The sequence below is a fragment of the Aythya fuligula genome, chromosome 11 (genome assembly GCF_009819795.1).
Source record: "Aythya fuligula isolate bAytFul2 chromosome 11, bAytFul2.pri, whole genome shotgun sequence".
Classification (NCBI taxonomy): Eukaryota; Metazoa; Chordata; class Aves; order Anseriformes; family Anatidae; genus Aythya; species Aythya fuligula.
Window position 1 is genome coordinate 6,357,815 of NC_045569.1, and position 26,889 is coordinate 6,384,703.

The 26,889-nt window shown below is 36.1% G+C and overlaps 1 protein-coding gene across 6 annotated transcripts; it reads right to left on the reverse strand.

The window, feature by feature from the left end:
• Positions 1–1,204: 1,204 nt before the first annotated feature.
• On the reverse strand, positions 1,205–26,798 carry ICE2 (interactor of little elongation complex ELL subunit 2). Of its 6 annotated transcripts, none has more exons than XM_032194886.1 (15): positions 26,740–26,798; positions 25,826–25,930; positions 22,946–23,213; positions 22,022–22,141; positions 20,785–20,919; positions 20,298–20,414; positions 18,653–18,812; positions 16,643–16,827; positions 14,605–15,556; positions 13,864–14,042; positions 12,498–12,627; positions 6,923–7,007; positions 6,780–6,830; positions 5,387–5,645; positions 1,205–4,252 (listed from the first exon to the last, which is right to left on the reverse strand). In XM_032194886.1, the coding sequence occupies exons 1-15, from the start codon at positions 26,766–26,768 to the stop codon at positions 4,082–4,084; spliced, it is 2,946 nt and encodes a 981-aa protein (XP_032050777.1). In that variant the 5' UTR covers positions 26,769–26,798; the 3' UTR covers positions 1,205–4,081. The 6 variants fall into 6 exon arrangements, with proteins under 6 accessions (XP_032050777.1, XP_032050782.1, XP_032050781.1 ...); XM_032194891.1 differs by having other exon boundaries at positions 26,736–26,755; XM_032194890.1 differs by lacking the exon at positions 26,740–26,798 and adding an exon at positions 26,535–26,572.
• Positions 26,799–26,889: the final 91 nt, after the last annotated feature.

The following is a 26,889-nucleotide window of genomic DNA, read 5'->3' on the forward strand; positions in this document are numbered from 1 at the left end:
TGTATTCTATTTTTGTGAGGTGCTTAGTGGCTCAGAGGTGTACTAGTAGTCATGACTGGAGCTCCTCAGGAGTTGACACTTGGTCCACTACTCTTCAGTTGTCTTATAAACCATCCAGCTACAACAACTGAATCAATCTTAGTTTGCAGATGACACTGAACGTGGAGAATTAGAGTTGACAAAGAGTTGCTGTTCAGAGAACCCTAGACAGTAAGAACTGCATGAAATTTTTAAAAGAAGTCCTGCACCCAGAATAAAAAAAAAAAAAATCACAAGTAGCAGCACAAACTGCCCCATTAGTACCAGACCACAAACATTTGCACCAAAATGCTGAGAGAGAACTGAATACCGAATTTAGAAAGACTCAGGGCAATTCTCCCGTAGTTACAACTTCCAATTCTAAGAGGCAGGACAGTATGTGCTCTTTATAACCAAGTAAATCACATAAAGACAAAAATCTAATGAGGGAAAAATAAAACTGGAAGATTTTTAGATGGGATAAGTAACATCTAACTACGCACTTCAAATGTTTATAAAAAAGATATTCTTAAAGTACAGATCGACAAAAAGTACTAATTGTATTTAAAAATGAGTCCTATAAACCTTAATGTAAATGCACAACCCATTCCAAACACCAAGCTGAAGATTGGAATTATAGGACAGAATTGTGGTACCTGAAAATTTGTTCCTAAATTTAGTGGACTGAGGCCACAAATAAGATCAGTATTAGCTATCGATAGAGGAACAGTTTTCCATGGAGTAAGATCCAGGCCTGCTCACTCTCCTCCAACTGCATGTTCCTTCTTTGCACAGCTCTACACTCTACGTTAGATTTGGGAATTGACTGGTGGTAACGTAACAGTCTCCTGTATTCCTTCCTTCTCCTCCACAGGTAACTGTCCCTTTAGGATCAGTCTGCATAGGACCAACAATTCATCAACTGATAGCAGTTTTTCAAACTTGACTGAAATCCTTTTTTTTTTTTTTTAAATAAAATATTTTTTTAGCCTTTTGTTTTGTTTCAAAGTTCAGAAGTTACTGCTCAAAATAAGTATCCTATCCATTCTCCTTTCACCAAACTCCTTTAAATGGCATTATAGATACAAAATGAAATATACCTTGCTACAACATTTGCCTCAAATTAATGAGCATTTAGCAATATGTTCTGCTAGCAGATCCCTTTCACCAAGCAGAGTTGTAATTAGAGTTGTAATTAGAGAAAACAATAATGTAATTTGACTTTAAATACAGGTATCACATTGGATTACAAAGCTGAAATTTAGCAAAGTAAGAAACTCACAACAGATTTTAGTCCACGATATTTCACATTACTCCATTTTTAAATTCACCAAACCAACGATGCTGAAAAGCAAGGCAATCTTTTGGTAAACAGGAATATCCAGCAGCAAGGTATCAAGGACATATTGTCTTTATGCTGTATCAGGCTCTTACCTAAAAAGACAAGATTTGGTTTTCATATGGTGTTAAAACTAGCATCTCTCTTCCCACAGAACCTCATGTACTAAGACCTTATCAGGATGTGGCAGACATAGGAAAAAGGTGTGATATTGATCTAGGAAGCAGCAATAGTTATCAGAACCAAATCTATTCTTTACTTTTCAAGTCCATGCAGATTTGGAGTGCATTCATAAAAACACATACGACACAAAACCTCCCTACTATTACAAATAAGAGCTATCCAAGTGATATTGTTCTGTGTCGGTTATTTCAAATTCCTCCCCTTGGAGAATATCCCCAAGATTCATTTTAGTATCTTCAAAGCTATGGAGAACAGGAATTCCTTTCTGACAACAGAAAGCTTGTTGTGCTGTAACTGGCTTGTAAAAATAGTAAATTGTGTAAAACTTTATGAAGGTACATTTGGCACGGCCACAACAAAATGAACAGACCAGAGTTTTTGACAGTATGTGCTCTACCCAACAAAGGGCACAAACAAATAAACCCCATGATATGTGAAGAAAAGCTGTCTTTAAAACAGGTAACCTACCTTAAAGCCAATTCCTCCAGTGCCACTTAATCCAAAACAGAATAAATAAATTAAAAAAAATAATAATGAATTAAAAAGCCATTTCATGTGTTGTATACAGACTCCATATTCCCTACATATTCTAAATGGATAATAAACTACAATTTGGATACTATTATTAGGTTAACATTAAAAGATAGAAGCAAGTCTTTTAGCTGCATAGATTGATTAGCAAACCGAGCACACATTTCTAACATAAGAAACTGTATCAAGAAGCTAAATTCCACAAAATTCTTGATAGAGATTTTATGTATACACACTGAAAACTGCTTTGATTCCCCACACAGACTAAGTTAAGTGGCAGAAATGACTCACAACTAAAATATTCCTATTATGGGAGGTCACTAGATGGATTTTGGATTTTGAATCAGGAATACTTGTAATGTGCAAACAGCTCTACGCTAATTCAGCTTGTCAGTAACATATTGCTACAGCTAAAACAAACTGAATAACATTATAAATATATCTAACAGGGACAAAAATCAGAAAATACTTGGTATTTCACAAAGAACAGTTTTTAATGTACATTCATTGCTTAAATTTGCTTAAAAGAACCTGTCTGCTGGATTTTTCAAACATGTATAACCCAGTGAATAAATTAAATGTTTTATTTTTACTTTCATGATAAAAGTATAATGTCAAGAGTTGGTAATCTTCCTTTGTCCAAATAAAACACTTGGAAGGAAACCTGTAAGGTCTTTGATTCACGTTAGCAGTATATAAACAGCCAGAATATCACTCAAAAAAAAACCAAACAAGTGGCCCAGACATTTTAAAATGGTAGTGTGATTTAAAATACCAATATGGGAAAGAATTCACTGGGTTCATTCTTGAAACTTTCAAGAATTTGTGAGCTCTTCTAAAATCACTACTTCTAGTAAAGGAAGACCTAGGCTGCAGTCCAAAAGATAGAAAGCAAAAGCTACAGTTGAGAACATAATTTTGCAGCCACAATTTCTAACATTGTTTCTGTTGAAATTCTGTTTTGAAAGTCAGTATCATAGAATAGCTTTAATATTATCTTTCTCACAATCAATCATGTTAGTTACAGATGCATCACAGCTTACAACATGCTTTATACTGGCCTTTTCACAAACAATAAAAATACTCTCTCTTATTAACTTCAGTCTGTCAGACTGGGCTGTAAATTTTAAGTGAACTGCTGAGGCACAGCATAGTCCGGGTATTTTTTTATCAAATGACCTAAGGCAAACCTTAATACCTCAGATGAACACTACAGTATATCCACCCGTAATCTGATACAATATTTAGGCTGCAACTATTCAGTAATACAATAAAAAACTGCAATATTAATTTTTGAAGACATGCTGGAATCCAAACTTCTTGGAAATTGTGTTGGGGAATCATAGAAATACTCTTTAACTGTTTCAAACTTTGCTATACTTCTAAGTTTCCTAGTGCAGATTTATAGCACATAGTCTTCAAACAAGCACAGCTTTTGTTCCCCAAGACTCAGCTGCTACACCACCCTAAAAAAGAATGTATTTTTTTAATGTAATTTAAAAATTGTTAGACACTGTGCTAAAATGATTAAACTAATTACATCTCTTATTTACATCACATAAAGCAAAATATGATTTAAAATATCAGAATACCAAATCTGTAGTGATTCTTGAATTAAGGGAACTGAAAAGTTGTTTTTCTTGCTATTGTTTGACATCAGATACTGCCGTCAACCACTGCTTCATTCCTCATGACGCAGTTTTTCTGTGGAAATAATGAGACAGAATATACATTTCTCCTCTTCTCAGCTGCAGACACTTGCCTTTAAAAAAAGGAACAAAACAAACCTGACTGAACTTGAGATTTTAATTTGAATGTATGCACTGAGGTAAGAAAGGGTTAAGGTTTATAGACTCTTTCAGTGTTTTAAACATGGCTCTGGAGCTGTTTCCCCTGCCAGCTTGTTCTGGCTCCTTTGAAACTGCAAGAAAGCCTCAGATTTCTTGTTTCATTTTCTCCTTTTCCAGCCCATACTTAGCACAGTTCAGCTATTCCTACTTCACTTGTATTTTACTTCATTTTCCACTTTTTCTTCATCATTCTTTGTTTGCAGTAAATCTTCTTCAGCTTCTTTGGAGCCACACCTTCATTTCTAACAGGCTTAGCCGGATTGCCTTTTGTTTCCATAGTTACTGGCTTTCCCTCACAGGGTGTGTCCGACTGCCCTTTCACCCCCGTCATCTAGGCACATTAAAAAAAAAAAAAAAAAAGAATTAATAATCTTAAATCTGTATTAAGCATAGACACACAACTACCTGCAGAGAGCTGTCCTCTACTTCTCATTCCAGCCAGCCTCAGAGGCTGCATCTGGCCTGGGTGACAGGCACAACTGGTCTTCCTGTCACCAGTGGGATCTGCCCACATGCCTGGATTTCCGTCTGGCAGAAACCAAAGCACACAACATAATTAGAAACTGCTCTGTGTTGCCCTCATATGAGGTCAGGATGTAGGTAAAACATACAACTGGCAAGAAAAGTATCCCACAGTCCACTAAGTTAGGCATAGTTAGCATGTGGGCTTTCAACAAATCAGTAAATCTACACCAAAAGGAAAAAAAAAATAATGCCTGAAAACATTTTTTTTTTTTTTTTTTTTTACTTCTGACATGTCCATAGATAAAATACATCAAGAAAAGCACCCTCAGAAGCAAAACTAGGAAATCCTTATAAATGGAAACACTGTATCTGTTTCAGCTGCACTGAAAGCCTTAAAATTACAAACCTTTTATTTAAGGCAAATGCTACATTATTTTTGCTGTCCAACAGCACGATTAACTAAGATTAACAATGCAGAGCTCCTTTCTGAAAAGATTTTGCCGAACAGGGAAAAAGGTGCATTTTTAAAAAACACATTAGAAGAGAACTGGAATAAAAGTTCAATATAATGTCTTATAGAACAGACCTCTGCGAGTAGAATTCACCTCACTTGACCGTACCTGTCTACAGCTGTGCTCATCATCTATACTTCTGTAGTCATTAGGGAGAAAATAACTCTACAGCATGAGTCCTGCAGTCTACTGAAGAGGCCTGTCCTGGCGCAAAGGTAGATCTACACAAAGTATTCCATTTCTCTTTGTTGAAAGTATAACAAGCTCCAATATTGCTTTTCCATAAAAGTTAAGTAAAATGAATCCCAGCTGAATACCTTTCAGGAAAAAGGCATCCCTATTCCTGGCAGTAGATGCAGAAGTCTAAAAGATCTCTCATACCCCCAGAGATGACAGATAGACAGATAATTTCATCAGCTACATCCAGTGGATTAAAATAGATAATTTCAAGACTGGTGATCTGTTTTTCCATTAAGTGTGATACTGACCTTGTGTTTCCACATGGATTCTTGGGGTGCAGGTGGAAAGGTGCATGGCACTCTGCCATGATTCATGTGATAGGGCAAAGGGAGGCTGGGATCTAGTGGCACCCAAGGGACTGACAATGTGGCAGGTACTGTGGGCAAATCACAATGGGCCTTATGTAAGTTATACGATGCTCTCGTTGCCTTGTCAAGACAACTCTTGTAGATTGCAACTGATGAATCTCCTGCAGCATGAGTCAATAGATAAGAGCCCTCCTGCAAACTGAAAAGATAGAGATAAAAATTAAAAACACTTATTAGTTTGTTTCGTTGCTTCACTTCATCTGACCATTTGACCAGGACTAGTAAGTTTCTAATGCTGAAACAAAGCAACTTTAGGTATTTACTTATCTGTCCCTATTTCACAAAAAGACTATGGACAAAAATGAGTGAGTTAATCTGTATTCATAAATGCTTGCTGATTTATATTTTTCTAATATACTTATAATGAACAAATTTATCATCAATGTATGTCATCAGTTACTTACATTATGTTTCAACAAAACATTTAAGCATATGTTGAAAACTGCCCACTTACAGCAAACTGTAACATTTTATTTAACCAGCATCTTACCAAGCACAATGCTTATATGGATAGACCCAAAGAGCAGAATTGCTTTATACACACAGGATTAAACAGGTTTTCAAGAAGATAAACATCAAACAACTGCCCATATAAAAAAAATCTTAGTGACAAATTACAAAGCCACAGAAATTACTTAGTGCAGGAAAACTCTTCTGTAATTCAAATTAAGATGCTTCACACAGTGCAAGAAACTTGCTTAAAAAAAAAAAAAAAAAAAAAAAAGGAAAGAAATTTGCAGACTGAAAGCCCTGAAGTAGCTAAATAAAATAAAATAAAAAACAAACAAACAAAACAAAACAAAACAAAACAAAACAAAACAAACAGAAGAAAGGTTGCAATGGTGTACAGAAAAAACATAAGCTGTTATACTAAGCAGAAGGGAACATAACAGTCAGTGTTACTGCCACACATAAAGTAAAAAGACTATAAAAAAATAAAAAGTTCAAGTTCTAAACGTCAGCATACATAGATAGCATTACAACTTACTCCTGTTTAATCAGCTTGGAAGTGTCCAGCCTCCTCTCTTGAGTTAAGTGTTTCATAAGAAATAAGCTCTTATTCTTTTGCATCATTTACACAAAAACTGTAACCCTAAGAACACTTTTACATGGTATTACATTATGCTGTGCTAGACCTAAAAAATCTAAAATATTTCATGTATCCAAAAAAATCCTCCACAAAATCAAAGAGTAGACAACTATTCTACAGAAGAAATAGGATCACTTGGGTAACACTGCAAATAAATACAGCCAATAAGAATAGAGAACTTACTCAGACACTTTCTTCAAAATGTGATGAAGTATATTCAATGAGTTTGCAGGCCTGTAAAAAAGGAAAAGAAATAAAAAAGTAGTTACTTGTAAGGCTAATTATAATTTCAAATTCATTATTAAAGAACTACTAAAAATACTCACTTAATCAATCCAAGTTTTTCTCTTAATATTTCTGGAGAAATCTTTTCTAGCATAATAAGCTTTGATGTAAAAGCATCAATACGCCCTGTAAAACATCAATACATTATTTTTTTTTTTTTCAAAAAAGAAAGAACAAACAAATATAAAAACATAACTTGCAGACCTAATGCATTTTAAAGAGAATAAAATTTTTTGCTCTTTTACATTGTAGAGCAGCGAAAAGTACTTATTGCACAGTACATCAAAGTAAAATGTACAGTTCAGTTGCTTTTAATTATGGGTAACTGAATTTGGACTGTCTTCTAAATCAGGGAAATGTCCATGATTCCAGTAAATCTCACATGTTGCATGAGGTCTAGCACATGTAACTTAATTTTGCCATGGCCTTAATCTTGTCTGCTTGTTTGTATCTTCCCAAATTCTTCTGATGCGTTTAACGCTAGGCTTCCTCACTGTACAGATCACCCAAGTTTATCTTTTAAGGTAAATTTACCTCGGTGTTTAAATTACTTCATTTTCTATTCTGATATGTTATCTGAACATTTATGTTATTTCATATTGTGAGGATATCTTTGCCTTTTTTTTTTTTGAAAAAAATACAGCTTACTGTTCCGGCCTTTTTCATAGCAAATTGGTAAAGACTATTTATCTTTGACATCACTAGGAATAGCAATTCAAAGCTTTCCTCAACACATTTTTATAATAACTGCTGAGAGGAATGGTTTAGCCCAAATTTTCACTTATTAAGCAATAGAGATCATTATCGTAGCTTGTACATAGATGTGGTGACCTATGAAGGGAAGTTCTCATGTTGAGATTTTCCCAGAAAACTGTTCTATTACAGTTCCCACAAAATGAGGAAACGACAGCATAATAAAAATGACCTGCTCAATACAATTAACTGCCTTGCTACAAATTTGCTCTTGTAGGTAGTCTACACGCTTCAATTGTACATTTATAACTGGTAAGCCAAAGCATTTCACATTCAAGGATAAACATTATTCAGCAATTTGTTATATGATATAAGATGACCAAGTAATAACTCTCTTTTTACTAGATTTTCAAAAAGGCACCAGGACATCTGGTTTCTTTTAAATACCAGTGCATTTACTGCTTTTCTTGATATCAATATCTTGTGTAAGGCTTAAGTACCTAGGATTAATACTCTGCATTGCTAACTGTAAGAAAAGAAACTTGAAGTCGTTTTTATTTTTTTTATAATGTGTTCTCCATTCCTTATTAGTGTCTTATCAAATCAAAATCTTCTCCATTCTAAACTCATTGACAGCATAGCTGGGAAAAAAAATCTATGAACTACTCATACCTAATTTATATTACTGTATGTTATAATTGAGAAATGACTGACTGAAAATACTTGACATTCAGTAAGTTACCATACAGTAATTTTTTCCAATCAGTTTTCAAATAATCTTTATTTAAAAGACAATATTATTCTATTTAGGTGAAGGTAAACTATACTTGGGCACTTAAAACCAATTGAAGAATAGTATCTGGGATGAAGCATTTCCATTTTTAATCAGAAAGCTTATCACTTTTTTTTTTTTTTTTTTTTTTTTTTTTTTTTACTGATTAAATAAAATACAGGTCCTCGATTTAGGAAATGTGAGAGAGATTACTTCCCTCTGCAGATGCAGGATTTCTTGTTTGAGTAGTAAGGGGTCTTAAAGCAACCAACCGAGCAATGTGCTCTGCCATCTGGAGGATGGCACACTCTGTTTGAAAACAGTATCTCTGCTTTTGTACAAACTGTAAGTCTATGAGAATATATGAAATAAAAAATTCCACTTGATAGCACATCTTGCAATTTACACAAGAGGCAATGGGTAAACTTCCGTTTTCTCTCTCATCTCCTGAGCTGGCAGCACTGATGAGTCACTGTGCTGAGCTACGAGATTCCTCCCTCAGTCAGAGTAATACCACTGAAGAACACCGGACAATTATAGGGCACTGGCCAAGGTCCAAAGAACTTTCCATCTAGCAACACAAAAGATTACTAATACTGTGAGTAGAAGTTCTTTCAAGGTCCAAGAGCTCCTAACCAACTTACCACTGATGTCTGCTAAGCACTCAAAACTTCACTTATAAAGGGTTCACTTAAGATCTACATAGTCTCAGAACTATCTGAATAAGGTGGCAAGTTTTCTAGGTACTGCATTATTAATAGTAAAAATAAGTTTTTAAACATTTTTTTCATGTCTTCACCGTTGTACTATCACGTGAATTCAAGACGAGCACTAAGTCTGTGTCTTTACTATTGCTAATTTTAAAATTCCTTTACAATAGGTCATGTTTCACGTTAAAAATTTCATACTGTAGTATGATCCAAGAGAATGAATAATTCAAGTCTGTCTTTCTGTTTACCCCAAATACATGATAGCAGTAGTCTTACTTGCACTTATCAGAGTAATGAACAACAATGAGACATTCACCCTATTCTAAGCTGCCTGTGATACAGGGATATTATCACTGTTGAAGAATTGTCACTTGTGTTTCAGGAAAAAAAAAACATGCCATTTGAAAGAAGTGTCTAACTAAACCAGGACACTTGCCACAATGTTTTTCACAGCTCCCCAAAAACATAAGCTGAAAAGCAAAATTTTACAGCTGCCTTTTAACATTTTTAACCATAGCAGAAAGAAGCCTGAAGTAGAACATGGCAACAGTTTCCTATTAAATGCTGTGGCAGATGCTTTTTCACAAAACTTAATGTTGACTTCCATGCATCTATTTTACCTACCTCTACAAGAAACTACATGTTGGTACCAAAAATCCAGAGCCCCCAACCTGCCTACCTGAATAAACCACATATTCTGTCAGTATCAAAAGTTAATCACATTCTCAGAGTCCATTTGTGTAGCATTAGAAAATAAATAAATAAATCTATATATATACGTATACATATGTATATTTTGTTGTTAAATAGTTGGGAAGAGGCCTGCCCCACATGCTAGGAGTACCACTTTAACTCCTACAAGCCCCCCCACTCCTGGACCCAGGTTTTGCTACTGGAAGAAGCACATCCAAGAGCTGACAAACAACCATGACTGGAATAACTAGTGTTTCTCAACCTCAGGGACACTTTCTCCTGAGCACAACAGAGAGCCTGTCAGAAGCTCGTTTATCAAGGCCTGCCTGCCTAGGGCTCCACGCCCGTTTCATGGTTAGCAGGAATCTGCACTGTACAGCGGAGACTAAGAAACCTCTGAATCAGGAAGGGGTGACTGCTAATGCCAGAATAACTCCTGCAGCACACAGACTTTTTTCTCCTACATTCCTGCGAGCCCTAGTAAAGGGGTGTTGGCTGGGTGAGCTGTATGCAAACTTCTGCACCCTAGCCATATGTTAAGTATCCTGTTACTGATGTAAGATTAGATAGACGTGCATTCTTTCAGCCTGCATGCTCTGTAAGCCAATCATCAGCCTCTACAAGCTTCCCTATTTCCTCACACTGCTTGTGCCTCCAGAGAAGCTAATAAAAAGTTTTCTTGAAGGGGCTAAATTTCAGTGCAGTTTAGTACTGTTCTTCTACTCAAAAAAGAAAAGGAAAAAAAAAAAGCTTCAGTAGAGTATGTCAAGATAAATTAGAAATGGAGAACTTTGTATGTCACTATTTTGTCTTTGTGAGGAATTTTAGAGGGGGGAAACCCACATCAATTATTACTTTCAAAATTAGAAAGTAGAAAAAACTTTCTATAAATATGGAGAGCAGACAAAGAGATTCAATCAGCTAAACTATCACTTAAAACATATCTGATTTCCCACAAACCTTATACTTCCATAAGATGCAAAGTTTCTAAGTAGAAATTAGGAAAGAATGAACTGAACATTTCTAAAATAGCATTCTGGCATGAGTCATCAAGAGCAAAAAGTGTCATTCAGCGCAGAAGTGGAAAGGTTAAGACAACCACAGGCCACAACTGCTACCATAACAACCATAAAAACAGAGCTTTCTACAACAGGAAAGCAAGGCCCTGCTGCAGAACATTCATTCACTGTACAAACAGGATTGGCCTCACCCCAAAGCAAGCACCAAACGTAGTCTAAGATGCGTTTTGGCTAACTTCTTTAATTGTTGCAGATCTTTCCTTCTAAAATGTTATTAATTACGAGGTAATTGGTATTAAAGGTATGTGTATATTAAAAACTTTGGTAAAATAATCTGGCCAAGTTCTTTATACGTACCTTTTTTTATTTTTTTTTATTTTTTTTATTTTACGTATCCTACTAGACATAACATTTTTTGACTTCTAAAAGAATCATTGAATCATTGTACAAACTTGAATACAGCATATTTTACTGCAAGTTTGTTAAGGAAGTTACCCTTGTAACACTGAATTCCTAGATTGTTTGGTTTAAGTTTTGATTTTGCACAAAATAGTCTTTACGCTAAGATACATTTCTGCTAACATTTCCATGTTTTTTATCCCCAATTTATTGTATTTTTATTTTCTATGCTCTGATTTATGGCTGTAATTTCTTCTACACAGGATTTTTTACAACTTCATTCTCATTGAATACACATTACTTCCCATTCTTAGACATTTTTACATCATCCTTTTTTCCATCTGCTGCATGATACAGGACAAAGAGTATGAAGACCATCCCATGACAGGTACGTTTCAAGTCCTAACACTTATTAGGAAGCAAAATTTCATGGATCAGTTAGGTATGGACAATGGAAAATCTGGAAAATGTGGTAATGTAAGTGTGATCATCCAGCGTTCAAAGCTCCTGAGCAATACAACCAACTGCTATAAAAAGTTTTCAATAAACTCACACTATATATTGTTCTTTTTCTGCAAAAGCATAAAGTTATTTTCAGTACTTTAATTTTGAGACATAAGTATATTCTTTTCAAAGCTTTTAATTTCTCATAGTTTTGAACAGTACAAAACTTAGTCTGGTTTTATCTTGCTTGCTTTTCCTCATTCTCTTATCTTATCTGTCTACATGTTATCAGTGTAGAAGTATAAACATTATTGGCAGCTGTAAAAAAGAAACAAGTAGCATTTGACCCTTTCCCATGCTGAAGGTTCAAAGCTTGAGAAATCAGTATTTTCTGAATCATACACCTGATGGTCTGTTCTTCACCACTGTTGGTATGTGATAACAGATTCACTTAAAACGATTTCACAAAATGATAAAACATATTATAGAACATATCTCATAAAAAGTTATTTTTACAGCCCTTAATTCATGTTGTATATGTATGTTGTATATGACTAAAAAAAAAAAAAAAAGAAATAATAAAGATAACTAATTTCTGAAAATTAAAATCAGGGTTATAGATACATTTTTATTTGAAGGGCAAATACATGCAGTTATTGAAAAAAACATTACTGGATGCTAACCATCCAAAACCAAAGTTGAAATATCACCACATGGAAAAAAAATTTAGACACAAAACTTATTTAAGATGAAAGTGAAAATCTAAATTAGAAAATGAAACTAAATAAGGACATGTGGAATATATTTGTAATAAATACTTTTTTCATGTTATTCCATGAGCATTCAGACATATATGTTTCTTAAGCAAAAATCAACACAAACTTACCAATATAAAATAAACATGCAGAATGCAACATACTCTCTGTCCACATCTGACATACTTCACTTTCTGTAAGAGCTTCAACACCATAATAGGCTTGGTATTCCAGTTTTGGCAACAGGAATATTGGAACAACCTACAAAAGTGAAAATACACGCAAAATCAGCACTGACTGTCAAAAAAAAAAATGATTACTGCACTTGAACTACATTTTGTCACTAATAATCAATATATTCTTCTACTACGCCAAGGACTTCATGTAATGGCTCATGTTTTATGAAACCCACGCTATGAGCTTAAGGCTATGGAGACACTATTTAAAGGAAGGTGAAATGGAACAGGGTGGCCTAGGCAAGCTTTTACAAATAATACTGAGACTGTATTATTGTGAAGTACCCACTTCTATGCTCTACTGCCCTCTGCAGGAATTTAAGAAAAAACACACATAATTATACCAATTTGCTCATTCTTAGAATTCTGCTATTTAGTCACCTTGTCAGAACCTCACCTTTGCATGTTTAACAGAGAAAATATAAGCCTCTCTCAATTGACAAACTAAGGTTTAAACTCCAGCAGTAGTTTTCAAAAATAAACAGTGCTCAAATTCTGATTAGAAAACCAAGCAGCCATTCACAGGCTTTTACATGCAGTGGACAGCAAAGCTAGGATAATTCTTCAAAGTAAGATTCGCAGCACAGAATCTTAACAAGTAATCAGGGCTACTGAGACCAATTTCTATTTCAACAAGAGTATAAACACCTCCTATAGCATATGTATACCTGCCTACCACCACTCTGGTATTTTCGGGAGGGAGATGCCAGATCAAATTTGTCAAATGATTGTGAGGACTCTTGACAAAAAATGAATTACTGAGAATTCCAGAATAAGATTTCTTTCTCCCGATGTAACGAGGACCTGATATAAAGAGGAATATTTAGATTTCACTTGTACTTGAAGCATTTTAGCTCTTAGGATGAACAATTTGCTAAAATATATTTCACAGCCTTTTCAAGCCATGTACTTGTGATCCTGAACAACCTCAAAATGTTTGGTGAAAAACTAATTGGTGCATTAACTTTTAAGAATAGTTCAAATTGATTTTATGTGAGTATAATTATATATACATATTACTGAAATATAGCTGTAATAAGAAATGCAAAACTACATTTATCTGTTCTAATCAAGTAGGCTAAAAAAAAAGTTGCTTCTCTTCCTAGAGCAAATATTTACTTAAAAAGATGTACACCATAGAGATACAATTAAAATGGAATAATATTTAAGGAACAGATTCCAGTTGAGCACAACTTGAAAACCAAAAAAAACCACCACACTAAACCAACCAACCAAAAACCCTGAAGAAAAAATGCTGTACCTTTTGATCTTTTTTCTTTTTATGGGAATGTGGCAATGGCTTCACTTTCTGCACATTGCAACGCACAAGTAATAACAGATCATCCAAACTGAATAGCTTATACACAAGGTTGCCATCCTGAGGTGCTTTATACTCTGAAGGGTTTTCTGCAAGCATCTGAAGTTCATCGGGCAGCTTTCCTATAGAAAAAATAAAATTGAAAATGACAAAACTTGCATATACTTCACCATGCAGCTAAATAGCTTTTTTTTCCCCTCTCATGGTAGCTTTTTTGTTTGACAATAGTTTGGGGGTGAATGGCCTGCTCATTAGGCACAAGAAGTCACTTCTGTTTGTTTGTTTGTTTGCTTTTTAAATGATTTTGGAAAATATCTACTGTAACTTCTAAAGAGTACATTATTAAATACTCCCCCATATTTGATCCTTCTTATTGTATTTTTTACACAAACAAACCATTCTATACAAATAGAATTGAAAGGCTGTTTTCTATGTCACAGTCACTCAGCATAAAACATACTTAGAATGAATGCCTACTGAGAGCTGCCATCCATTTATTAGTTACTGAAACAGATCAAGCCTCGGGCTTAGATAGTGGTGCAAAGGTACTGTTAAAAAATCATATCCAGATAAACATAACAGAAGTACTATTAGGATTTTCTTCACACAAAAGAATGCTTTTTCTCGTAAGTTGTAGTGAACTGTCTCAATTTTACTCAATACCCAGCGAACACTGTTACTTACTCTTTGGCACGCCCTGAAAAAGCCATGTCCAGGTATTCCTAGATGAGCCACTGGGATTTGAGGCAGGACTTGGCAAAGTTTCTGCATGGGAGGTCACTGACAGTTTTGGAGATTGAGGCACATGAGCTTGCATAGCAGTAGAACTATCACAGCTCACTAATGGCTGCTCATGACCTTTTCGGGAAGGTGACTTAAGGAGTTCTGTTTGCATTTTTAAAATCTGTCCCACAGGATCAAATTCTTTGGACAACTTTCTTGTTAGCTTTTTGGAAGCATTTTTTCCCTGATCGACAACTTCTGAGTAATCGGTCATACTTGCTGATGGATTTTGGGTGGGGGAAGGCGACTTGGAAGTCCGTGATGAGGTATGAGAAACAGTGTTTGGTACAGTTGTTTTGCAAGAATCAGTATTTTTACATTCTGTATCAATTATCAAACGCTCTTCATCAGTGTCACTACTGCATAAAGGAGTGTATGTCTCATTTTTTTGTGCAGGATCAGACTCTTTCTTGAAACTAACAGCATTAGATGAAGTATTTAATTTTGTTTCATTGTCTGATACTTTTGCGTTTATGACATGCTGTGCTTTGTTCAACTCTCCCTCCTCTGACTGAAAGGTTTTATGAGATGAGTCTTTTCCAGGGCTGAAGCATAGAACGCCACATGATGGAAACTGTATGTTGGAATACGATGAAACTCCTTGCTCAGAAAGTGAGGTCTTCCCCTGTTCAGCTCCACTGCTTAGAGTGGATGTCTTTTTCTTTCCTAATTTTATGTCATGTGACAAAACTTTAACAGCATTACTAACTGTAGAAGTATTTTCTGTTTTAGAAGTCGTTGAGGGTTTGACAGCTGCACCAAAAGTTTCCAGTTCTGTAACATCATCATCAAACTCCATTCCTGTGTCATTTGGAAGAGGAATCTTCCTGTATTCGTAAGTATCAGAAGCCATCTTCACACAGGAAGAAGAAGATAAATATAATACAATCAAACAGGCCAATAAATAAAATGTATGAGTCACAAATGAGACACTGCCAAGTTGGAAACCTGAAAACTGTTCTACTATCCACATTCTGACTGTTGGGAGACAGGGCTGTTAATGAAAAAATGCCAGTGTTTCATGTGGAATATCTTAAACCATAGGTATTGAAAGGCCTTTCAAAAGAGAAGAAAAGCCCATAAAACTTTTATTTCCTAAATAAACCAGTCAAAAATATTTTAAAGAAGTAAACATTAAATCTGAGCTGAAGACAAAATGGAAGCATTTAAAGGAACTAGACAGACATCTTCAAAGACAGTGCCTGTGCCTCAATAGTAGAAAAACTCTACAGGAAACCTAAACTTGCCTTTATTAAGACACAAGTAACTTAGAACTATAACCTAGCGTCCTGGTTTCAGTTAGGACAGAGTTAAATTTTCCTCCTAGTAGCTGGTAGAATGCTATGTTTTGGCTTAGGATGAGAAGAGTGCTGATAACATGCTGATGTTTTAATTGTTGCAGAGCAGTGCTTACACCAAGCCAAGGATGTCTCAGCTTCTTGCTCTGTCCTGCCAGTGGACAGGCTGGGGGTGCAGCAAGAGCTGGGAGGGGACAAACCCAGAGCAGCTGACCCAAACTGGCCAAATGGGTATTCCATACCATCTGGGGTCATGATAAGCAATATATAGGCATGACTAGCCAGGGTGTGGGGGCCGGCTGCTTGGGGTTAGGCTGGGCATCGGTCAGCGGGTGGTGAGCAATTGCATTGTGCATCACTTGTTTTGTACACATTATTAGTAGTAGTACTATTATCATCATTATTGTTATTATTATTACTGTTATTATTATTTTTCCTGTCTTAATAAACTATCTTTATCTCAACTCAAAGGCTTCACTTTCCCATTTCTCTCCGCCATCCCAGAGAGGGAAGGGAGAGGGTGAGCAAATGGCTGTGTGGTGTGTAGCTGCCGGCCGTGTTAAACCACAACATCTAATAGGATTTTTGTTTATTTGTTTGTTTCATTTTGTTTTACCCAAAGAAAACGTGAAGCTACGTACTTCCCACTGCAGTAGATTGTCCTCAGCTGGTTTGTCCATCAAAATATCAGAAATTGAAATGTAAGACTTCTTAGTTGCTAGGAAATCCATTGGAATTTCATAGAAGACTTGGTTCCTCTCTCTTACTGTCATTTCCTTTTTCAGAAGAGGTGAGTCAATGTAAACCACTTTAGCTGGTTTGCTATCTTTTCAAGAAAGGGAAGTCATTGAGTTCTTATTAAAAGGAAGAAAAAAAAAGACCACTGTACAATTTAAACAATAAATCTTTGAATTTTCAAATATGTTCAAATAAATTCCACATTCACACTAGATATTATGCTCTCATTCATTATCAATGGAAAATAGAAGTATGTCCAGATATAGTGCAAATTATGATCATCCTGAAGCAGCAATACAGAACACATTAACAGTTGATTACATTTTAAATGCAATTCTACACAGAGAATTTCTAAGTAAGAATTAAGGATTCAAGATTCTTCATATCACATCGAAGTAATGGCTTCAGTTTAAATTTCTTCTACTCAGTGACTGGATTAGTGCTCTGCTGCCCCACTCTCTTTTGTTTATAACTTATATACACATCATTAATAAATTCATCCAAAACCAAACACAATACCCAGGCCAATATTATACAGAAATCAATGGCACAGGTGGGCCACGCTATCTCTGTTTTAGAAAAATCTGAAGAAGAAATAAAAACACTAATGCGAGATGTAGGGGTGAGGGGAGTGGGCAATGGATACAGAGAAGAAACCCTTTAAGAAACATTATGTAATGCTAACACACTCCCAGCGCCCCACTGGCTGTTAACTTTGAATCTAAAAGTTAAGCTTAAGAACCATAAAGCTGAAACGAAAGGAGTCAGGCACATTACTGCAGATAAAGTACTTAAATGTTTCGGTAGAAAAATTAAAAACTTGTAAAACGTGCAGATATTTGCTAGCTACTATTATCCAAGAGTTTGCCATACAAATCTGTGTGAAGTACACACAACAGACATTTCAAGATAATATTCATTACTAATACTCATAATGGAGGGAAAAAAAAAGGGGTAACAAGCACTCTATATTCAAATTACTGATGGGGTGCTTGACTAAAGTATAGTATTCAGATGATTAGTCAAAACATTTTTCGTTGCGATTGGGAAAATGAATAAATAATGAATGTTCATGGAGTATATTCATTATTCCATGATCTGAATTGGACCTTTTAATTCAGGAAGGCACTTGCCCTTATTCTTTTTTTTTATTTAAATAAAACTCCAGAGTTTCTATTTATCTTATTGAAACCTGTTCATTTGATAGTATTAACAGCACCATGCAGTTTTTTCCTACCAAGGAGCAGAGTTTACAGTTTTAAGAAGCAAAAGGACATTTAACTGACTTTTTTTTCCCCAACTGGAAAATAGCTGTCTCTCTCCAAACCCAACATTAATGGCCATACCTATAGCAGTTGTTACTATTCTCAGTAACGAGGGAAACGAAGTGTAGACATAATCTTGCTATTAACCTTCCTCCTTGATAACAGATGGCATTCTATATCAATGGATTTTGAAAATTATTTTTTATGATAACTGCACTTAAATTACCATTGTTCTTTAAAAAGCATAGGTATATGACTCGTAATTACCAGATTACACTTGAAAATCATTTACTTCCAATTTTTTCCCTTTGAGATGTATGAATTGAATCAGCCAGATTTTATTTGTTAGTTTTTCTTAAATTAAAAACATGTAAGCACTTGAGACACTCATAGATACATTGTAGAGGGCAGCTTCTTCAGAAAGGGTTAAGAATCTGAACTTAGAATTACAATTATGATTTTCATTAACCCAAACTAAACTATTTTATTATTGTGTAAACTAACCAGACTACTATGTTCTCCCTTCCCTCAGTTGATTTTACTGGTCATACTGATTTCTTGTTCTTCAGTCAGCTGAAAACAGATTATGAGAATATATAAAAGACTTCGTGGACAAAAATGTAGTTTTTGGAAAAAAATATACTGTACCTGCAGCAGGGATCATCTTAACACAAACTGGAATTTCCCACTGTTCCTTGTAATTTAGTCCATGGTTATTCAGCAAAGTAAATAATGACTGATTACTTAAAACAACTTGAGGAGAGTACTTCAAAGCAAGTTTTTCTGCATTTGAATCTGAACTAATATCCTAAACAGAAAAAATTAGAATTGAAAAGTTTTTTAAGACATAGAATTTTCAATTCAAAACCAACCAAACAACATAGGTTAACTTGCACCCTTACAGAAGCCCAAATACCATCAGAATCAAAGGAAAAAGGTTAAAAAACAAACAAAAACAAACAAACAAAAAAACACACGCACAACAACTCTCCTTAAGGTTTTTGTCTGAATCCTACAGTTCCACCTTTCAGCATAAGGAAAAATGTCTTATTTTCTATCTTTCTCCTAATTCCTACTAATTTGAATTACCAGGTCAAACAGGAATTTGGAGAATACTAAAATACAGGAGTACAATGTAGAAGCAAAAACAACACATTCATTCTAACATATATTACAGATGTTCATACAAGTTAAGTAATAGCATCATAAAGCAGTCTAACAGGAAAGCATAATTAAAACTGCACAGTTGTTTGAATACAAATTATCTCTAAAGAACCTTAAATATAAAACCACAAAAAATATAAACGGAGATGACAGAAGTAGAAAAATTATGAATACAGGTTCCCATGAAAAGAAGAGGTTGGGCATGCTCACGAGGCAGAAGAACAATTAAGAACTGTGGAGATAATGGAAGCACGGGAGCCTTAAGGGCCATGAGAGAGAATTTCTAGCCATAAGAACATCTAGCCATATTCTTTTTTCTGAATTTTTGAGAAATAATAGTTTACAGCTCTAACACCTTCAATGGTAAATCATTCTCCTGTGTCACCTCTGCTGCTTTCTTAAGCAACAAACGTCTCTGCAATTGCACTGTCTCTGTTGAGAGGTTGGTTTCTGATATGTGAAAAAAATCCTTAAATAGGTGGATAGCAAACTATTTGGAATAAACAGTCAAACTAAGCAAATCATACAGAATGAAAACACTAATCCACTTCCTCTGAGGATGAACACAAACAGCAACAGCAGGTACTTAACCAGGTGGAATGGAAAAGTTGTTCAACTCAGACATGGAGTTTATGCTGTTTAGCAAAGGAGATTTCCAGGTTAAGGAAATGCAATACACTTTTCAGAAAACTAAACAGTCTAAAGTATTTTTTCTTATTGTCAGGACTGCTTAAATCACAAACCTTCACCCACCCTCCTTCCCCCACCCACACCCCAACTTTATAATTGCAAAACAAAATTTAAACGGAATAATACTCTAATAAACAATTCTATCTAGCTTTCACAATGTATTCTAATTAAAGGGCTGCTCTAATAATTCACAGAGAGAAAAGAGAAGTCCCATCATGAAGCACTAGCTCAAAAATGCCATAAGCTGATTTTCAAAGAAGATGGTATGATTGCTATACATGAAATACTACTACTCAAGTAACAGCACAGTACATTTTTCTATGCTACAAGATGTGTAAGATGAAGACGAAAATAATGAAACAATGCTGCCACATAAGAAGAAACAAATCATTCTTTACTACAATATATGCCATAAAAATGACAATAAAAGGTTACTTACATTTTGCATAATAGAAGCCTTTTTATCTGGAGTTATAAAAGATGTAACAGTTTTATAATCTGTGGGCAGCTGAACAGGCATGGTAGGGAAATATGTTTTACCATATCTTGCTGTGCCCTTATAGAAAATAGAGCAACACCAGGAAACAACTTTAACTGAAATCATGATGACCCAACATTTTTGTAATGAAATATATTAATAATTTATGCAGGTGCAAGTTAGTGTTATGTTAAGAAGACAAAAAAAAAGGACTATTAATATATAATTTTTAGCTGTAAGCATACAATGAAGGGGGTTAACAGCCTTACTGCCAAGAATAATTTCATTATTTTTACTCAGATGCTTTTCACTGAGTTATAATCCCTAACCAAGCATTGGATATTACTTAACAACAAATTCAATCTTGGCATAATATAGTCCGAATACAAATATACTTTTATTATATTTGAGAATAACAACAGAACAACAAGTATATTTAGGATATTACCATTACAAGAAGATTTTTTTCCAGCCTAAAGGTCAACTGTGTGTTAAATTTTCCTCCCATGATACTCATGATCTCCTGGAGCGTGTAAAACTCAGGGTACTTTTTCACGTGTCCAATACAAGCACTGAATAATTCCTAACAAACAAACAAACAAAACCTTTAAGCATTTGTGTCTTTCATAAGAGTTTCAATAAATTTATTTCCTGCAGTTGCCATACTTCCAATTTCAATATTCTTCCTGTAGATAATAGAGAAATATCTAGCAGATCACTGTCAAAGTTTGGAGACATGTTCTGAGAAATTAAGATTGATTATTATTGCTTAAGATAACTGCAAACTGTAAGACATAAAATCATAAATCCCCCACGTTTTTTTTAAAGCATGATTTTTGTCATCACGTTTCCAAACTGTGTTAATGGGAGAAAAAAAATACCGTGTACATGAAAACCCACAAAATAAAGTATTTTCATGAAATAAAATCAACCCCTCTGACTTTAGCTATACTTTCTACCCTGTAATAAGTACATGTATTTTTCTGTTTTATTCTGTAAAAGAAAGTGATACGGTACTTAGTAGAACAGACAAATTTTAGCAAGAAGTATTTAACTAGGCCACTTTTTAATTAAAGTGTGATACTATGTGGAAAAAACTCAACAGAAAGTCAACCTGCGATGGGAAAGTTTATCAAATCTGTATTCTGTAATTCTTCTCCCAAAATGTGATATTAAACACTGAATGATATATAAATTGCAGTCATGTTTGATTTTAAAATTGTCAGACTGGATATTTAACACAGCATGAACTTGCAGATGGTTATGATTAAAGCCTGATTAACCTCTGATTAAAGTGACTTTGTAACATACTACTTTGGAGAAAAGCTTAACATTCTGCTCAATGCGTGCTCCAGTAGTGTATGTTTATTTTCAGATTGTCATTGTAAATGCACTTAAAGAGTGATTTCTTCCTTCCCAATAGGATCTCACATTGATGACTTACTATACCTTTCTACAGTATTGCATTCAATGGCCTCACTTCTGTCATATCTTATTGACTACATCTGAACTGTGGGCCAACTCACGCTGGACGGCGTAAGTGGAATTCCATGGCTCAACCAGACATGGAATCAGCAGAAGTTCTGGGAACACCACATCCCATGAGCAGTATGTATCTATCTTAATCACAATTTCAATATGATTGTTTAAGAAGGATACAAATTAAAAATGGCATTGACAATTACCTCAGTATAAAGTACTGCATCTTCAGAGATGTTATCGTAGTCTTGGATACAGCTTTTTGCAGCATTTTGAGCAAATTTCATAAATTCTGCAACTTCATTGTTTACTGCTTCTTTCATTTGCTGGGGAGGGGAAAAAATAATTCTCATTTTTAAGTCACAGTGGAAACCTGTAGGCTAGGTATGTAAACAGCAAATTTCCAGAGAGGTAGCACAGGCAATGGGTACAAAGAAAGGCACAGATTCCATTTCATGATCAATCTGGCATGTCTCTGCATGCCTTCAGTTTCACAAGTTAAAAAAAAACAAAACATAACAAAACAAAATCACGTTTGCAAGATTAGGCCCACTTCCTTTAAAAACAAAGGAAAATAGAGCAAGCTTTTTTTGACCATGCATTGGTGGTTAAAAGAAGTAAAAGAGGGGAGGGGGGGGGTAAAAGACACTATTGGAGCAAGTTTACATTGACAAAGTGAGGTTATCTGAGCTCTGACTTAATAAGCAATTACAGTGTAAATAGCAACAATGCAGTAAGTACTGATTTGCCCAGAGACTTTCCCACTGATACAGCACTAAGCAAAGGAATTGGCATTTACAAGGAAGCACAGGATACCAAATGCAATGGCTCTAAAACATTTACTGATTAATTACCACATGCACTTCAGCTAAAATTATACTACCAACCAACATGAAACATTTTAGCTCCTGCTAAAAAGAAAAAAAGACAATAGTTTTCAATTAAAAAAAAAAAAAAAGAACCTTCCCTTTATTTAAAAATGTCACCCCAAATACTTTTAATATGGTATTATGAGTGGCAATGAAGGTTTAAAGGGAGTTATAACAAATTCAATTTTAAAACATTTCTGCTACGTAGTAAGACTCTCCTTTGTGACATTCATGTGTGTATGAATCTACACATACACTTACCAAATACATGAGTAATTCTCTTTGATTTGCTGCATTGAGTGGAAAATGGTTGTTTTTTTTTGAGAACTTTGTCATCAGATATAAGTATGTTTTCTGCTCCTTCTCAGTCAAACAAGAAGTAAATGGATAGGGGAGTCTAGGCTCTGGAAAAGGATGATCATCAGTTGTGGATTTAGCATCCACCTCCAATGGATCTGCAGCCTGTGTGTTACAAGTCTGTTTGTTTTCTGAAGAGTTTGCCGATGCCTCCACATTTTTCTTTGCCACTCTGAAAGAAAAATAGTAAGTGAAACAACTTATGCTTTTCACCCGAAGAGTAATATTTTTCAGAACCAATAAAGACAGTCATGCAAGATTAAATTTCAAATTCTGCAAAATGCATCAAGTGATACTGTGCCATTCCAATTCCTAGCCTAAATCCTAAGAATTTTCTTATTCTGAAACTTCACCTGGGCCATCAGACTAACCCTTAGTACCAACAGCAGGTTTGCCATTGATTTCAAGACCCAAAAAAAGGGTTTTTATATTCTTTTTAAAAGGTGTATATATTCGTGTAATTAATATTGAGACTAAAAAGCTATGTATATTAAACTCTGATTCTTTGCTCTGGAAACACATCAATGAAACAATAGCCTCAACATCTCCTCATTAGCTGATGTGTGGTATTCAGAAAATTTGCACTCCAGAGAGGCCTAACTTATGAGTTGAAGTTATGTCTGTAAAGGGGAAAGACTACCTAGAAAAAGCTTTTCTTTCCCTGTGAAAAAAAAAAAAATAAAAATTAAAACCTACTTAACTGTCACAATAGGAATTCCAGATCTCCTTAGAGATTTTTGCTAAGAATAGAGTACACAAGCTTCATTTTTCAGTTCTGAACAGTGCTAAAATTATTTGCCAAAAATGGCACTGGACTAAGGTAAAGAGCGTTAGCATCCCTCACAACAACAAAGTAACAGCATTATAAATCTGTTTTTTAAAACAACTCCAGTATGTGAAGACCAGCTTAGCCCTGCTCCATTTAAAATAAGTGGTTTTTAGAAAGAAAATATTTAAGGTTAACAAAATGAATGTTAACTGCTGATCTTGGAAAAAGCATATTTTTAAGATACGGTTCCAGAAGGAGAAAACATCTCAGGCGTTATTCAAACCCAACAGTATCACGTCCACAGTTCTTAATAATACTTCACAGCTGTCTCTCTGAATATGAGAATGTGTCCATCCTTGTGGCACAAACTGGCAAATTTAATTAAGCTGCAGCAGCAACAAGATGCTGACTCAGATATGCCAATGTAAGAACGTCAAGAAATTCTAGCAGCTTAAATTGGCTATATTCAGCACTGAATGAAATGGCAGCATATCAAGATCATTTCAGTATGCAGTGCTGTCACAATCTTCATCAGGGTGCAAACCAAAATAATCTGACAGAGCTTTTCTGTCCATATTTACAGCATTATACTTTATTTAAGCTGACGGCTTAAATTTTTCCCCTTCATTTTATCAGCAACCTGTCTCCACAGCTTCTATGGTGAGAGAACATACGCTTTAGAAAATATTTATCAGAAACCCCAATATACAAATTGACATGCTTCCTCCAGCTTTTACTTTCATATTTACCCCAACAGGTTACGTTTCTCTTCTTCTTCATAATGGCCACTCAACCCAGTTCCACTGATGCCCAAATTCTTGGGGTTGCAACCTCTTTCTGAGTATAAGCCCTCTTCTACCATACACAACTGAACATAATCACACTCCTAAGTACAGACATGTATTCTCCAAACCCCTTCCCCACCCATTTTTTTAACCTCATCGAATGGAAGAATCCTACAGCAGTAACAAATAATACCCTGTGAGGATTGTGCTCATCTCAGTCACCACACAGAGAGTTATTCCAACATAGATAACCAGGCAAAACACTTAAATCCCTTTCTCTAGCTAAAGATGTAGGACATGGCGAGACATCTATTCCCCTACAAAGCACGTTTTCAGCATCAGTTAATGAAAACACAGCAATTCCCTTTGGAACAAATTACTTCTCCACGTGCTAAATTCCTCACTTAGAGCACAACAGCTACCGGAGTTTCCATCCCCATTTTCCATAATGTGAATATTCATCCATCAAGAGAAGCTTTCAGCTCTACCTCCCTAACAGCTGGAGGATTTCTTCAAACAAACAAGGCAATACCCTAAATACAATATTCCAGCTTTTGAAATCCAGCAGCACATAGTACTATCTATGCCAAAATTATTTGTGTCCTCAGCATTTCACTTCCCATCCTTCAGCTAACAGCCTATATAGTTTCCTGATTACCCAAGGAATTAGTTGAATCTCCACTGCAGCTACCTTGCTGTTCTGTGTAAACAGTGCTAGCTACTTCCAAAAGACACAAGTAAAAAGGATTTCACTGCATAGAAACATCAGCCTTCTAGAAAGTGAGAAGACAAGAGACTGACAACAGTTGTTAAAAAGAATTAGGTCTGGTTCATGGGTTACAGACTGTTTATCACGATTGAGTGCTTCAGCCCTCTTTGGTATGCAAAACCAAGCCAAAATAAAACACACCAAAAAAACCCACCACCAAACCAACCCCACACGTGCATCCGACACCGAAACGAAACAACCCTCCCAAAAATATAAGCCCCATTCTGCAAGACAGTAAGGACCAGCCAGAGGTCCCAACCTAAACTCTCCTCCCTTGTGTGGGCTCACACCAGGAAAGGCAGAGCCCAGCTGCTGCCCCACACAGCCATTAACAAATCACGCCATAGCCGGCAGCACACAGGATGCTCGCAAAACACTACGACCACGTATAAATTCGAAAGAACAACTATGAAGAGCAAAGAATATACAAAAAAAAAAAATATATATATATATATATATACCTGTTTGATAAATTCCATAGTTCAGACAGGCTTGGAGCCAATGAGTATTTTTCATAAATTTCATGCGAGAAAAATACTTCACTGCCATTTTTTGGTGGAATATCCCTGATAATAAAGAACAAAATAAGAACACTGCAACATACAACAAACTGAAGGCCAAATCTGACCCCGAGGAACAACGAACAGCATTAATTATTAAAAACTGGCAACTACCTATACAGTGTTTCACCCTTCCCTTCTCAGAGGCTACGTATGCAGTGTCAAATTCCCTCGTGGTTTTTAGTAGTTAAGTAAACACCTTCTTCACAGTCCAAAAAGAACAATTTAATTAATTCTGTGTATAAGTTCTAGATGTGGCTACAGGGACACTAATGTAGTTCTATGCTTTCAGACGTTCATCAGCCAAACTCCACCAGAATAAACTCGCTAGAATTTGGAGAAAAAACACAGCCATCCTGTTTGTACTTCCTCATTAACGGGAGATCGTCTGTCAGCCAGCCCGTGCCACCTGAAGGCTGCTTTGGCATGAAGCCCTTCTCGTGCACAGTGTACACAACACGCATCTTCCCGAACTGCCTCGAAAGCCACGAGGAAAGATTTAACTCTGCCTCCTTCACTCATTAACAAAGCTGACAATACGGACTCAAAACACCGTCAGTGCCCTGCAGCGTTTCCCTGCGTAACCCCAGCCCCCGCCCGTCCCCCCTACAGGCCCAGCGGCACAAAATGGCGCCGCCCAGCCCCCGGCCGAGGCGGGAACTCAGACCCCGCCCCGCCCCGCCCGGGCGCATGCGCGTCCCCGCCGCGGTGCCAGAGTGAGCGCGGAGCGCGCCTCCCGCTCGCCTCCCGCTCGTCGCCGCTCCTGAGGCGCGCTCCCGCCGGGCGGGGGGCGGCGGGGAGCGCCCCGCACCCACCACTGCGGCCGCTGCTCCGCCGCCGCCATCTTGGTGCCCCTCAGGGCGACGGCTCCGCCGCCCGCTCGTCGGCCGAGCCCGCCCTCACGGCGCCGGCCAATCAGCGCAGCGCGCGCGGGGATCGGCTGTGCCGAGCCAGCCAATGGCGGC